Source organism: Schistocerca gregaria, chromosome 7 (genome assembly GCF_023897955.1).
Source record: "Schistocerca gregaria isolate iqSchGreg1 chromosome 7, iqSchGreg1.2, whole genome shotgun sequence".
In the NCBI taxonomy this organism is placed as follows: Eukaryota; Metazoa; Arthropoda; class Insecta; order Orthoptera; family Acrididae; genus Schistocerca; species Schistocerca gregaria.
The window spans coordinates 195970092-195984606 of NC_064926.1; the positions used below are offsets into that span (position 1 = coordinate 195970092).

At 41.1% G+C, this 14515-nt stretch overlaps 1 protein-coding gene across 1 annotated transcript; it reads left to right on the forward strand.

Moving 5' to 3' along the window:
• The first annotated feature begins 5023 nt into the window (after window positions 1–5023).
• On the forward strand, window positions 5024–13813 carry LOC126281281 (uncharacterized). The gene is made up of 2 exons (XM_049980104.1): window positions 5024–5182; window positions 12905–13813. Exons 1-2 carry the CDS (start codon window positions 5050–5052, stop codon window positions 13708–13710), a joined length of 939 nt encoding a protein of 312 aa, XP_049836061.1. The 5' UTR covers window positions 5024–5049; the 3' UTR covers window positions 13711–13813.
• Window positions 13814–14515: the final 702 nt, after the last annotated feature.

Genomic DNA, 14515 nt, shown 5'->3' on the forward strand with positions numbered 1-14515 from the left:
AGGCGAAATTCCCTCAGACTTCAAGAAGAATGTAATAATTCAAATCCCAAAGTAAGTAGGTGTCGACAGATGTGAAAATTACCGAACTGTCAGTTTAATAAGTCACAGCTGCAAAATACTAACGCGAATTCTTTATAAACGAATGGAAAAACTGGTAGAAGGTGACCTCGGGGAAGATCAGTTTGGATTCCGCAGAAATATTGGAACACGTGACGCAATACTGACCCTATGACGTATCTTAGAAAACAGACTAAGGAAAGGCAAACCTACATTTCTAGCATTTGTAGACTTAGAGAAAGCTTTTGACAGTGTTGTTGGGAATACTCTCTCTCAAATTCTGAAGGTGCCAAGAGTAAAATGCAACGAGCAAAAGGCTATTTTAAATTTGTGCAGAAACAAGATGGCAGTTATAAGAGTCGGGGGACATGAAAGGGAAGCAATGGTTGGGAAGGTAGTGAGACAGGGTTGAAGCCTATCCCCGATGTTATTCAATCTGTATATTGAGCAAGCAATAAAGGAAACAAAAGAAGAAATAAAAACTTTGAGGGTCGCCGATGACATTCTAATTCTGTCAGAGACAGCAAAGAAATTGGAAGAGCAGTTGAACGGTATGGACAGTGTCTTGAAAGGAGGGTATAAGATGAATAATCAACAAAAGCAAAACGAGGATAATGGAATGTAGTCGAATAAAGTCGGGTGATGCTGAGGGACTTAGATTAGGAAATGAGACACTTAAAGTAGTAAAGGAGTTTTGCTATTTAGGAAGTAAAATAACTGATGATGGTCGAAGTAGAGTGGATATAAAATATAGACTGGCAATGGCAAGGAAAGCGTTTCTGAAGAAGAGAAATTTGTTAACATCGAGTATTGATTTAAATGTCAGGAAGTCGTTTCTGAAAGTATTTTTATGGAGTGTAGCCATATATGGAAGTGAAACATGGAGATAAATAGTTTAGACAAGAGAAGAATAGAAGGTTTTGAAATGAAGTGCAACAGAAGAATGCTGAAGATTAGATGGGTAGATCACATAACTAATGAGGAGGTATTGAATAGAATTGGGGAGAAGATGAGCTTGTGGCACAACTTGACTAGAAGAAGGGATCAGTTGGTAGGACATGTTCTGAGACATCGAGGGATCACAAATTTAGCATTGGAGGGCAGCGTGGAGGGTAAAAATCGTAGAGGGAGATGAAGAGATGAATAGACTAAGCAGATTCAGAAGGATGTAGGCTGCAGTAGGTACTGGGAAATGAAGAAGCTTGCACAGAATAGAGTAGCATGGAGAGCTGCATCAAACCAGTCTCAGGACTGAACAACAGAACAACAACAACATAGGTGTATAAACTACATTTGTAGATATCGAATATAGGCACTGAAACCTCACAACTCCACTTCTTTAAATTTTGCAGGTGAAGCATAACCGATTTTTTAAATAATAATATAAAGCGATACAGAAAGTTGCTAGGAGTGTAACTGTATAGTAGAAGCCTAGTTATTGACAGACTAGGCAAATCCATGCAGTTTCAAATCTCTCTTTGATTATGTAGTTACTGGTTACTGGTATTAATAGTTTTCACAGACAGATGGAGTTACGTAGTTTTCATTGCCTACCATCGATGTATGTTAATAAAGTACAAACCAACAATTTACAACTGTAGAATCGTAGAACTGAATGAATGTTGTACTTTGATCTTCATTTAGATGTGCCCCTGAAGCACTGTAGACCAACTGATGCTGTTAACTCTGCAGTGATACACAGTGATGAGCCAAGACATAATGACCGCTGCCCTCCCTCGTGGAGTAGTGAGCATGGCTTTATGCAACCAGTGGTTCATCCATATCAACCCCTCCAAGACCCAGGCCATCATCAAAGCCTGCAGCACCCACTCTTTCCGTCTCCATGATTTCTACCTCACCATTTATGGCCGTCCTATCCACCTCACTCATACCCTCAAATACCTTGGCCTCACCCTCGACCGCCACCTCAGCTGGACTCTCCATCTCCTTACCATCCAACACAAAGCTCACAACAGACTCCGCCTGCTGAAACTCCTGTCTCGCCAGACATGTGGTGTGCATCCTTCCACCATCCTTCACACCTATAAATCTTTGATCCGTCCCATCCTTTGTTACACCAGCATTGCTTGGATTTATGTCCCTCCCAGGTTCTATAAAGTCTCTATGACCTCATCTCCTTCCCCCACCTTCTCCTTTTCCTTGAATACATCCGCGCCCTATATATTTTCCGCTGCCTCAATCCCCCATCACCCCCTGGTGTCTCCCTTCCTCTTCACCCCCAGCCCGTTGCTGCGCCTTTACCGTTGTGTCCCACCCTCTCTCCAACTCCACACCCTCTGCCTCCTTTCTCAACACAACTTCCAGCATCTACTCCTCCCAGATGATGAGCTTCCCCCTGACGTCTACCCTTCCTACCAACTCTAACCCCAGCTTCCTCCTGTCCCCTCCTCAGGGCTCCCTGTCCTCCCCCTCCCTTCTCCTGAGCGGCTTTCCCCTCCTCCTCCCCCTCCATCTCCTGCACTCCTCTTCAGTGTGTCTGCACTCCCACCTGCCTTGCCTTCCCTCTCCATCTCCCACCCCACCTGTCTCCTGCCTCTTGGTGCAAACCCTAACACCCCTACTCTTTTCATCCCACCCTCTTCCCTGCTGCACCTTGCTCTCCCCTCCTTTTCCATCCTCTCAGGCCACTCCCTCGGCAGGTCCATCCTGGCAGTTTTATTCTTCGTCATGTGTGCTCTGTCTCTCCAAGTCGGTTTAAAGTATTTTGTTCCGGAGTGTTTTTTTTAATATTGTGGCAGACTTTTAACCTGTGTGTGTGACTTCAGTGTCTTTTTTGTGCTCTATGAATCGCCAACTGAGTTTTTTCACTTTATGTCTACTTTTTTTAATTTTCCCCCCCATGAACGTCTCCAGGTCAGTGTATTTTTACCTCCATTATCTCCCCTTACTGTGTTTTTATGTCCCCCATTTTTATCACCATTTTCTTCTTGTATTAGCTGTCATGACACTCGGCTCAAGAGCGGCGGATTGTGCCGCTGACAGCCCTCCCCTGCCCATATGGGGCAGGGAATGAAATGACAATAAAGAAAAAAAATTGTGAGCATGTGAGGTGGTAGAGAATGTACATAAACAAAGCAGAGACGATTGCAGAGTCATTCTAGCAACGATTCTGGCTGCAGCTGGAGAAATCCGCTGACAGAACAACTGTGGCTAAAAGCAAATAGTTATTGCTTGACATCTGGGAAAGAGCATATCTGAAATGGCGAAGCCGGTCGGTGATCGCGCGCTGCTGTCATGAGTATGTATAGAAAGTAGTTGGGACGTCTACACCCCATCACATAATGCAAAGGCCAGAGGCTTACTTCCTCTTCAATGCAATATAGGTGGCGCCAAACGCCATCATTAATTACAATTGCCATGGGCTCAGGTCTTAGGTGCTTTACTGTTCCTGATATACATTAATAACTTACCATTGATGAAGGTGCAAAGTTAGTTATTTTTGCTGATGATAAAAGTATAGTAATAACATCCAAAAACCAAGAACTAAGTGGTGTAATTGTAAATGATGTTTTTCACAAAATTATTAAGTGGTTCTCAGCAAACGGACTCTCTTTAAATTTTGGTAATACACAGTATATACAGTTCCGTACAGTAAATGGCACAACTCCAGTAATAAATGTAGACTTTGAACAGAAGTCTGTAGCTAAGGCAGAATTTTCAAAATTTTTAGGTGTGTCCATTGATGAGAGGTTAAACTGGAAGCAACACATTGATGGTCTGCTAAAACGTCTGAGTTCAGCTACGTATGCTATTAGGGTTACTGCAAATTTTGGTGATAAGAATCTCAGTAAATTAGCATACTATGTCTACTTTCATTCACTGCTTTCGTATGGCATCATATTCTGGGGTAATTCATTGTTGAGTAGAAAAGTATTCATTGCTCAAAACCGTATAATCAGAATAATTGTTGGAGCCCACCCACGGTCATCCTGCAGAAATCTATTTAATGATCTAGGGATCCTCACAGTAACCTCACAGTATATATATTCACTTATGAAATTTGTTGTTAATTATCCAACCCAGTTCAAAAGTAATAGTAGTGTGCATAGCTCTATAAAACCAGGAGAAAGAATGATCTTCACTATGCAGGGCTAAATCTGACTGTGGCACAGAAAGGGGTAAATTATGCTGCCACAAAAGTCTTTGGTCACCTACCAAACAGCATCAAAAGCCTGACAGATAGCAAACTGACATTTAAAAATAAATTAAAAGAACTTCTAGATGACAACTCCTTCTACTCATTGGCTGAATTTTTAGATATAAATTAAGGGGAAAACAACAACAACAACATCAACAACTTAAACATTAGTGTCATAAATTATGCTGCCACAAAAGTCTTTGGTCACCTACCAAACAGCATCAAAAGCCTGACAACCAACTAACATTTAAAAATAAATTAAAAGAATTTCTAGATGACAACTCCTTCTACTCATTGGCTGAATTTTTAGATATAAGTTAAGTGGAAAAAAACAACAACAACAACTTAAACATTAGTGTCATGCAATATTTTGTGTAATCTTGTACAGACATCTTTTATTAACCTGACATGTTCCACATCATTACGAAGTGTCGTATTCATGATCTATGGAACAAGTATTAATCTAATGTACCCATCGGCATTGCACCATTGTTCAATGGAAATGAGTCACCTGCTCGGATTAATCACGGTTTTCCTTACACCGTGTCGATGGTCGTGCCTGGATACGCTGTCAACTATGCAAAGCTCTGCTTAAAAACTGCGTGGCGCCACAGCCAAGGCAGGCCGCAAGATGAGACGCAGGTCCGTGCGTTGACGCAGGGTGACTCACGGTGAGCTTTTGCGAACCACACAACTGAAGGGTCCTGCGCACGTGAGAGCGCAGCGTGACGTGACGTGACGCAGTTCCTGCGGTTGGTCACCCTGCGGATCGCAGTCTCCTGTACGCAGTTTACTGCGAGGCTCACGGTGGTTCTGGCTGTTGGTAGTTCGAAATGGAGGAAAAGCTAATTGAAGCCGTACGTGTTCGCAAACTTCTGTATGATACAAGCCACAAAGATTACTTGAAAACGAAGCTGAAAGCAGAGAAGTGGGAGGAAGTGGCCAAGGAAACGGACATACGAAATGGTAAGTTGCATTGTAATTCGTTGTTAACATTCTGCATTGACATTGTTAAAACTCTATAGCAAATTTTCGTGATGTGCTCTGTCCTGGTTAAATGTTTATCAAAGAAGATGCCTAGGTTCCTTACAATACCATTCCTTACTAGCGTGTAGCCCTCCATATCTACCAGTGAACACGGAATACGTGGATATAACCACGTCTTTGAGAATGACACAAAGTTCTATGAGCACTGTTTAAATTGATTTGTTCTTGGATAGTCCTGATGACTAATAGGATTCTGTTTCTGCTAATGTCTGTATGCGAAAATACGGATTCTGTTAATTGCTAATAATGAAATTTACCCACTTCTCGCTATACAGGGTGTTACAAAAAGGTACGGCCAAACTTTCAGGAAACATTCCTCACACACAAATAAAGAAAAGATGTTATGTGGACATGTGTCCGGAAACGCTTACTCTCCCTGTTACAGTTCATTTTAGTTTCGTCAGTATGTACTGTACGTCCTCGATTCACCGCCAGTTGGCCCAATTGAAGGAAGGTAATGTTGACTTCGGTGCTTGTGTTGACATGCGACTCATTGCTCTACAGTACTAGCATCAAGCACATCAGTACGTAGCATCAACAGGTTAGTGTTCATCAAGAACGTGGTTTTGCAGTCAGTGTAATGTTTGCAAATGCGGAGTTGGCAGATGCCCATTTGATGCATGGATTAACACGGGGCATTTGCCGTGGCGCGGTACGTTTATATCGAGACAGATTTCCAGAACGAAGGTGTCCCGACAGAAAGACGTTCGAACCAATTGATCGGCGTCTTAGGGAGCACAGAACATTCCAGCCTATGACTCGCGACTGGGGAAGACCTAGACGACGAGAACACCTGCAATGGACGAGGCAATTCTACGTGCAGTAGAATGTCAGCGTCAGAGAAGTTGCTGCTGTACAAGGTAACGTTGACCACGTCACTGTATGGAGAGTGCTACGGGAGAACCAGTTGTTTCCGTACCATGTACAGCGTGTGCAGGCACTATCAGCAGGTGATTGGCCTCCACGGGTACACTTCTGCGAATGGTTCATCCAACAATGTTTCAATCCTCATTTCAGTGCAAATGTGTGTTTCCATTCCATGATTAAAGTGATTTGAAGGGAAGTAATAAAATGAGCTCTGACATGACTCGCGTTTCCGGACACATGCCACATAACATATTTTCTTTCTCTGTGAGTGAGGAATGTTTCCTGAAACTTTTTTGTAACACCCCGTATATACAGTAGCCCTGCCGACAGCAAGGGCTTTTCTCACCAGCTACTCTGCCCCTTCTGACTCACGCCATATCGTCCTCCTCGTGCCTTCTTCGGCGTGAGAACCTGTAACCAGCCAACTAGCCAGCCACTCTTACCAAACTTCGTTAAACATGTAAAAAACAAAATTTAATAAAAATCTCTCCCACATAAGGGCTTACAACCACGTCAGTCAACAATAAAAGCTCCGGTATCCTTCAAACTAGACTTGCCACTGTTTCTATGTTTAGATACAGTGTATCGATACGCGGAACTGTTTCAGTGTTTCGGAACGGCTGTGGTTTACTGTTTCGAAACAGTGGTGTTTCATTCCGCCCCTGTCTCGGATAACCGGACCAGATTCGATCTCGAGCCAGACACAGAAACTGTATCATTGTTTGAAAATAAGGCTGTTTCAGTCCACCTGTGCTTGGATCGAACTAATTGTATCGAAACAGTGATGTTTCATTCCGCTCTGTGTCGGAGGAGATTCGGGCCCGGCACAGGTACTGAAACACAACATACCACTTCGTGAAACACTTTCAAGAGTGTCGAAATCTTTTTGACAAGCAATGGCATGAAGCTTAAGATATCCGAAAATAAAGCTTCGTTTCTAGCTGACTGTCCTATTCCGAAATGGCGTAACATCTGCTTTATAAACACTAACCAAACAATGAAACAACGCATACTATTCACACTCAAAATAATAAATATGTGAAAATCATTCTGTTAAATTACACTTTTTTATAACATACGCTTCTCTGTTCATGTCCAGTAATCATATTAAGAAGCGCAAGTAAGCCTACAACATTTTGAATAAAAAAAACCGTAGAGTGACAGTTATTAGACATATATATAAATTTGATGTAGGTATAATTGCAAGCAATCAGTTTGACATATCACTGACAGTGTAATGGTGAACGGGAAGGGCTGGCAAGTATGGTGAATTTATAGTAACGGTTCAAAACACCTTGAAAGACAATTTTTTTGTTATATTTTGTTATTTATTCGAATTATTTGTAAGTCTATAGTCACTGTGCCTATTATCCACAATGGTTCCCTTTGTGTGCATGGAAATTAGCAGGATGGGTATATTATCCATACTAACGGAATGTGGGAATCCCAGTAGCATATCCGTAGTTTCTGCAGTTTGCTCCCACCTCCAGTTCCGTTCGTGGTGGTTCTTCTGTCTTCAGCTATGGTTGTCCTCAGCCAATTCAAAAGTATGAAAGTCACACGGCACGAAAGCAGCGCATTTGCTGCATGAAATACGAAACTTCCAAGGCGTCTAAATGATAGTTTCATACTTTCTGCGATATGATTAGCGCTCTCGCACCTCATTTGTTTTTATATAGACACACTTATACAATAGACATTCAAGATGATCAAATGTGTAGGTTTATTAAATTACAAAACACAAACTGTTTCACTGTTTCGAAACAGCATATCGAAACATTACATTGTAATGTTTTATTTGTTTCGAAACAGTTGTTTCAGTTTGCCCATCTCTACTTCAAACCATGGTCTCAACAAACAAAACGATAACAATCCAGATTAGGTGAAAATAATTGCACTGAAATCTTAAACGACACCACTGTTATGTTTAAAAGAATAGCAATCGGCTTCTTTGTATCTCGGATTATTCTTTATTATTGCTGAATATTGGCAAGGACATATTTAAAAACAACTGTTCACGAATGGAATCAGGTGTCTTGTAGCGTATCACTTATCAGGAAATGAAAGCAAGCCGAAAAGAAGGGATACCATGCTATGCACAAACCCTTCTGGAAAAATAGGACATTGTTTAGAGGTCACAAATTTTAACTTCTATCTCAGTGTTGTAATAGTTCTCTACTTTTTATAAAGGCAAGTGAGAAATATTCATTTTATTTTTATCAAACTAAAACTTTTGTTGGTGCGGCATGTTTGGGGTTGCTCCAGCACTGGTACATCCACGTAGTCGGCGCACATGCTGCACAGTCGTTACACTGGGGCAGTAGGTACTGTGTGTGTACGTGGACCACTTGTAGCAGGCCTAGCGATATGAAAGGCAAGACCATGGGTAAGGTTTGGAAACTGGTGGTGTTAGTGTGAGGTGGTTGAATTTGCAGGCTGTACGGGATGGTTTATAATAATAATATTTTTTGAGTAAATGAATTTCAATTTTAATTAATATTGATCCCAACATAAAGACTTTCATTGCAATTAACATGTACCAATGTATTGTTTCACAAAATAGAAGCATGACGTAAATGTTATGAATTAATTTATGTATTTGAAACATTATGTCGGATCTGTATGGATTTCTTAGTTTCTCAGTACTTTCCTTTCGAAACACTTTCCCTTTGCCAAGGAACTATTCCTGTAGTGTTAAAGTTTGTAGTGAAGTTCTGTCGAATTGTGAAAACTTTTTGTGAACTTCGTGTTACAATTGATTATAATCCTCCATAGTGTCGTCTCCACTTATTTCAGCTTTAGAAGTAATAAAATAGTTGTGCAACACACAAGCTGCCTTCACAACACTGATAACGCTGTTGTTATTGTTGTTGTTGTTCTGGTCTTCAGTCCTGAGACTGGTTTGTTGCAGCTCTCCATGCTACTCTAGTGTATTCATCTCTTGGTCTCCCTCTACGATTTTTACTCTCCACGCTGCCCTCCAGTACTAAATTAGTGATCCCTTGATGCCTCAGAATATGTCCTACCAACCGATTCCTTTTTCTAGTCAAGTTGTGCCACAAATTCCTCTTCTCCCCAATTCTATTGAATACCTCCTCATTAGTTATGTGATCTACCCATCTGAACTTCAACATTCTTCTGTAGCACCTCATTTCGAAAGCTTCTATTCTCTTCTTGTCTGAACTATTTATCGTCCATGTTCCACTTCCATACATGGCTATGCTCCATACCAATATTTTCACAAACGCCTTCCTGACGTTTAAATCTATACTCGATGTTAACAAATTTTTCTTCTTCAGAAACGCTTCCTTGCCATTGCCAGTCTACACTTTATATCCTCTTTACTTCGACCATCATCAGTTATTTTGCTCCCCAAATAGCAAAACTCCTTTACTACTTTAAGTGTCGCATTTCCTAATCTAATTCCCTCAGCATCACCCGACTTAATTTGACTACATTCCATTATCCTCGTTTTGCTTTTGTTGATGTTCGTCGTATACCCTCCTTTTAAGACACTGTCCATTCCGTTCAACTGCTCTTCAAAGTCCTTTGCTGTCTCTGACAGATTTACAATGTCATCGGCAAACCTCCAAGTTTTTATTTCTTCTCCATGGATATCAATGCCTACTCCGAACTTTTCTTTGTTTCCTTTACTGCTTGCTCAAAATACAGATTGAATAGGATCGGGGATAGGCTACAACCCTGTCTCACTACCTTCCCAACCACTGTTTCCCTTTCATTCTGTCGACTCTTATAACTGCCATCTGCTTTCTATACAAATTGTAAATAGCCTTTCGCTCCCTGTATTTCACCCCTGCCACCTTCACAATTTGAAAGAGAGTATTCCAGTCAACATTGTCAAAAGCTTTCTCTAAGTCTACAAATGCTAAAAACGAAGGTTTGCCCTTCCTTAATCTAGCTTGTAAGACAAGTCGTTAGGGTCAGTATTGCCTTACGTGTTCCAACATTTCTACGGAATCCAAACTGATCTTCCCCGAGGTTAGCTTCTACCAGTTTCCCTTTCGTCTGTAAAGAATTCGCGTTAGTGTTTTGCAGCTGTGATTTATTAAAGTGATAGTTTGGTAATTTTCACATCTGTCAACACCTGCTTTCTTTGGGATTGGAATTATTATATTCTTCTTGAAGTCTGAGGGTATTTCGCCTGTCTCATGCAGTTTGCTCTCCAGATGGTAGAGTTTTGTCAGGAATGGCTCTCCCAAGGCCGTCAGTAGTTCTGATGGAATGTTGTCTATTCCCGGGGCCTTGTTTCGACTCACGTCTTTCAGTGCTCTGTCAAAATCTTCACGCAGTATCATATCTCCCATTTCATCTTCATCAGCATCCTCTTCCATTTCCATTATATTGTCCTCAAGTACATCGCCCTTGTATTGACCCTCTATATACTTTTTCCACCTTTCTGCTTTCCCCTCTTTGATTATAACTGGGTTTCCGTCTGAGTACTTGATATTCATGCAAGTGGTTCTCTTTTCCCTAAAGGTCTCTTTAATTTTCCTGTATGCAGTACCTGTCTTACCCCTCGTGAGATAAGCCTTCACCTCCTTACACTTGTCCTCTAGCCATCCTTGCTTAGGCCATTTTGCACTTCCTGACGATATCATTTTTTGAGACGTTTGTGTTCTTTTTGCCGGCTTCATTTACTGCATTTTTGTCTTTTCTCCTTTCATCAATTAAATTCAGTATATCTTCTGTTACCCAAGGATTTCTACTAGTCCTCGTCTTTTTACCTACTTGATCCCCTGCTGCCTTCATTACTTCATCCCTCAGAGCTACCCATTCTTCTTCTACTGTATTTCTTTCCCCCATTCCTGTCAATCGTTCCCTAATGCTCTCCCTGAAACTCTGTAAAACCTCTGGTTTAGTCAGTGTATCCAGGTCCCATCTCCTTAAATTCCCACCTTTTTTGCAGTTTCTTCAGTTTTAATTTACAGTTCATAACTAATAGATTGTGGTCAGAGTCCACATCTGCCCCTGGAAATGTCTTACAATTTAAAACCTAAATCTCTGTCTTACCATTATATAATCTATCTGAAACCTTGAAATATCTCCAGGGTTATTCCATGTATACAACTTTCTTTCATGATTCTTAAACCCTGATTCATTTTCCTACTGTTAAATTCCAGTCACCCATGACTATTAAATTTTCGTCTCCCTTCACTACTTGATTAATTTCTTTTATCTCATCATACATTTCATCAATTTCTTCATCATCTGCAGAGCTAGTTGGCATATGAACTTGTCCTACTGTAGTAGGCGTGGGTTTCGTGTCTATCTTGGGCACAATAATGCGTTCACTTTGCTGTTTGTAGTAGCTTACCCGCACTTCTAGTTTTATAATCATTATTAAACCTACTCCTGCTTTACCCCTATTTGATTTTGTATTTATAACCCTGTATTCACCTGACCAGAAGTCTTGTTCTTCCTGCCTCCGAACTTCACTAATTCCCACTATATCTAACTGTAACCTATCCATTTCCCTTTTTAAATTTTCTAACCCGATTAAGGGATATGACATCCCACGCTCCAGTCCGTTGAACGCTAGTTTTCTTTCTCCTGATAACGACGTCCTCTTGACTAGTCCCTGCCCGGAGATCCGAATGGGGGACTATTTTACCTCCGGAATATTTTACCCAAGAGGACGCCATCATCATTTAACCATACAGTAAGGCTGCATGCCCTCGGGAAAAATTACTGCTGTAGTTTCCCCTCGCTTTCAGCCGTTCGCAGTACCACAACAGCAAGGCCGTTTTGGTAAATGTTAGAAGGCCAGGTCAGTCAATCATCCAGACTGTTGCCCCTGCAACTACTGAAAAGGCTGCTGCCCCTCTTCATGAACCACACATTCGTCTTGCCTCTCAACAGATACCCTCCGTTGTGGTTGCACCTACGGTACGGTTATCTGTATCGTTGAGGCACGCAAGCCTCCCCACCAACAGTAAGGTACATGGTTCATAGGGGGAATGATAACACTATTTTAATTTCAAACGGTGTTCGAAAAACTCGGAAACGCGAAGCAAGTATACCAAAACCGCACTCTGCCGTTTGCCGTGCTCTTGACAGTCTATAGTTGAACACTTTGTTTTCATAATGGTCAGTGACGCTTCGTTTTGGATAAGGTCACATCAAATTCTCACATAAAGGGAATGCCTCATCGCCCACAAATACGAATGGCATTGCCTCCTGTATTGGAGGTAATGCTGCAGGTGACGGAAGCTGTAAAGTGTGTTTCATCATTCTTTTCGTCAAAACGATTGCATTGAAAATGGTTCCATCACTGAAACTCCCTTGTGCCCCAACATCAATAGTAATGAATTTATTCTCGTAGTCTGCGGTAGCCATTAGCACGATGTAGACAGTGTGTTTATAATTGAACTAGGGGGATCCAGTTTTACCAGGTTTTCTTATTACTATACGTTTCCCATCAATGGCGCCTATGCAGTCTGGGAATTGCCATCTTCGTTGGAAACCAGCTGCGATTGATTCCCACTGTTCTTTTGTGGGTTCTGGCATAAATATTGGTTGCATTACTTTCCATACAGCTTGAGATACATCAGACACGATGTTAGCGACCGTTCGTTCTCCCATTCTGTAGCTGTATGCAATAGTTCTGTATGTGTTTCCTGTCGCCAAATACCTAGAACATAAAAGAAAAAAATTAAAAAGGCAGCGATAGATTTGTAGCTGTATTTGTTTATTTTTCAATTAAAAAGTGAATAATTGACATAGCGTAATTCTCTTTTGACATCGTTGTTGCAGGTGTTGAAGCAAAAGCGTTGTGGGAGAAATTGAGACATTCGCTCAGAGATGCTCTCAGAAGACAGCAAAAATCCATTAAAAGTGGGGCACTAGCTGAATCGCTTAAAGAATGGAAATTTCAAAAGCAGATGGGATTTCTACAACCATATATGGCCAGTAAAACACGAGAAGGGAACCTAAACGAATACACTGATGATAATGAAACCACATCAAAAAATTGTGTCACTGATAGTCCAACTGATGTAGTCGACGAGGGTGAGGAATCACTCAACATGCAGCAGGTAACCAGAAGTATTCGGGACGAACTTCAATCATGGGCACTTCCTGAAATGTCACCTCCGCCACAAGAACCGACATCTGCAAAAAAAATGAAGAAAGCTACTTTTGCTGGGTTACTCAAACGAAGCATTGAACAACATGAAGAACGAAGAAGATGGAGATCAGAAGAAAGAAGAAATCTGTTGGCACAAACGAGTGCTCCAAGTGATTCTCTGTACCACTTCTTCATGTCAATGTACCAGATGACCAGATGCATGCCACTGTCATCTCAGTATGTCATCAGAAATGACATTTTCCGTGTGGTTACAGAAATGGAGGCCTCGTTGCTGAACATTCCTGTGAGAACTCAACAGTCCAACACAGTTCAGCTGCCATCATATCACGAGTTGTCCCCGTACAGTAACCAATCCCCCAGACCACCCTACTCTAGTTCGTCAACTCCATCCCATTCTTTACATTCCAACAATCCATCGCTTACTACACAAGATGCTAGTGAGTTTCAAAAAGCACTTAAACTACGGGCTTAAATCAGCATGATTTGCTCACACATGTTAATAATTTCGCTGAAAACTGAATGTTAGTAAAAATTTTGCTATTTATATTTGCTGTACGGACAGTATTTGTGTGTTATTACAGAATATTTTGGCCATTTGAATATTATTATGTTTATTCAATAAAGAGTTTTCTATGAACGCTAAACTGTTACCCTCTGCCATTGGTGATGGCAATATTATATTGCATACAGAAATATAGGCAACTAGCGGACCCGGCTATACTTGCGCAGTTACTAAATATGGATGGGAAATGTGTATACATACTGCACTATCGTCAGTGGTTTCGACTGGGCGTTATGAGTCAATCACTCAGTGAATCAGGACAGTGCCTTTTATATCATATAATGACATCACATGTTATCAAATCTATGAAAACAATTAATTCAAGGGATAGTTACTTCAGAATGGATATATGGTAACCCTAGTTCCAATGCTCTGAAATTTGGAAACAACGTTGCACTGGACTACACGCATGTAAATTTTGACTCAACGTTCTACTAGAATATTCGCGTATATATATATATGAATTAATACAAATTTTATAATGGGGAAACACTGTTACAAAAAATCATGGGAAATTACATGTATATAGGTTGTTGTTATTGTTGTGATTTTCAGTCCTGAGACTGGTTTGATGCAGCTCTCCATGCTACTCTATCCTGTGCAAGCTTCTTCATCTCCCAGTACCTACTGCAGCCTACATCCTTCTGAATCTGCTTAATGTATTCATCTCTTGCTCTCCCTCTACGATTTTTACCCTCCACGCTGCCCTCCAGTA

Excerpts from the sequence above, each read along its gene's own strand:
- LOC126281281 (XM_049980104.1), top strand. The coding sequence starts at position 5,050 with ATGGAGGAAAAGCTAATTGAAGCCGTACGTGTTCGCAAACTTCTGTAT. Across the intron at positions 5,183-12,904 it reads GGAAACGGACATACGAAATG|GTGTTGAAGCAAAAGCGTTG; the intron begins GTAAGTTGCATT and ends TCGTTGTTGCAG.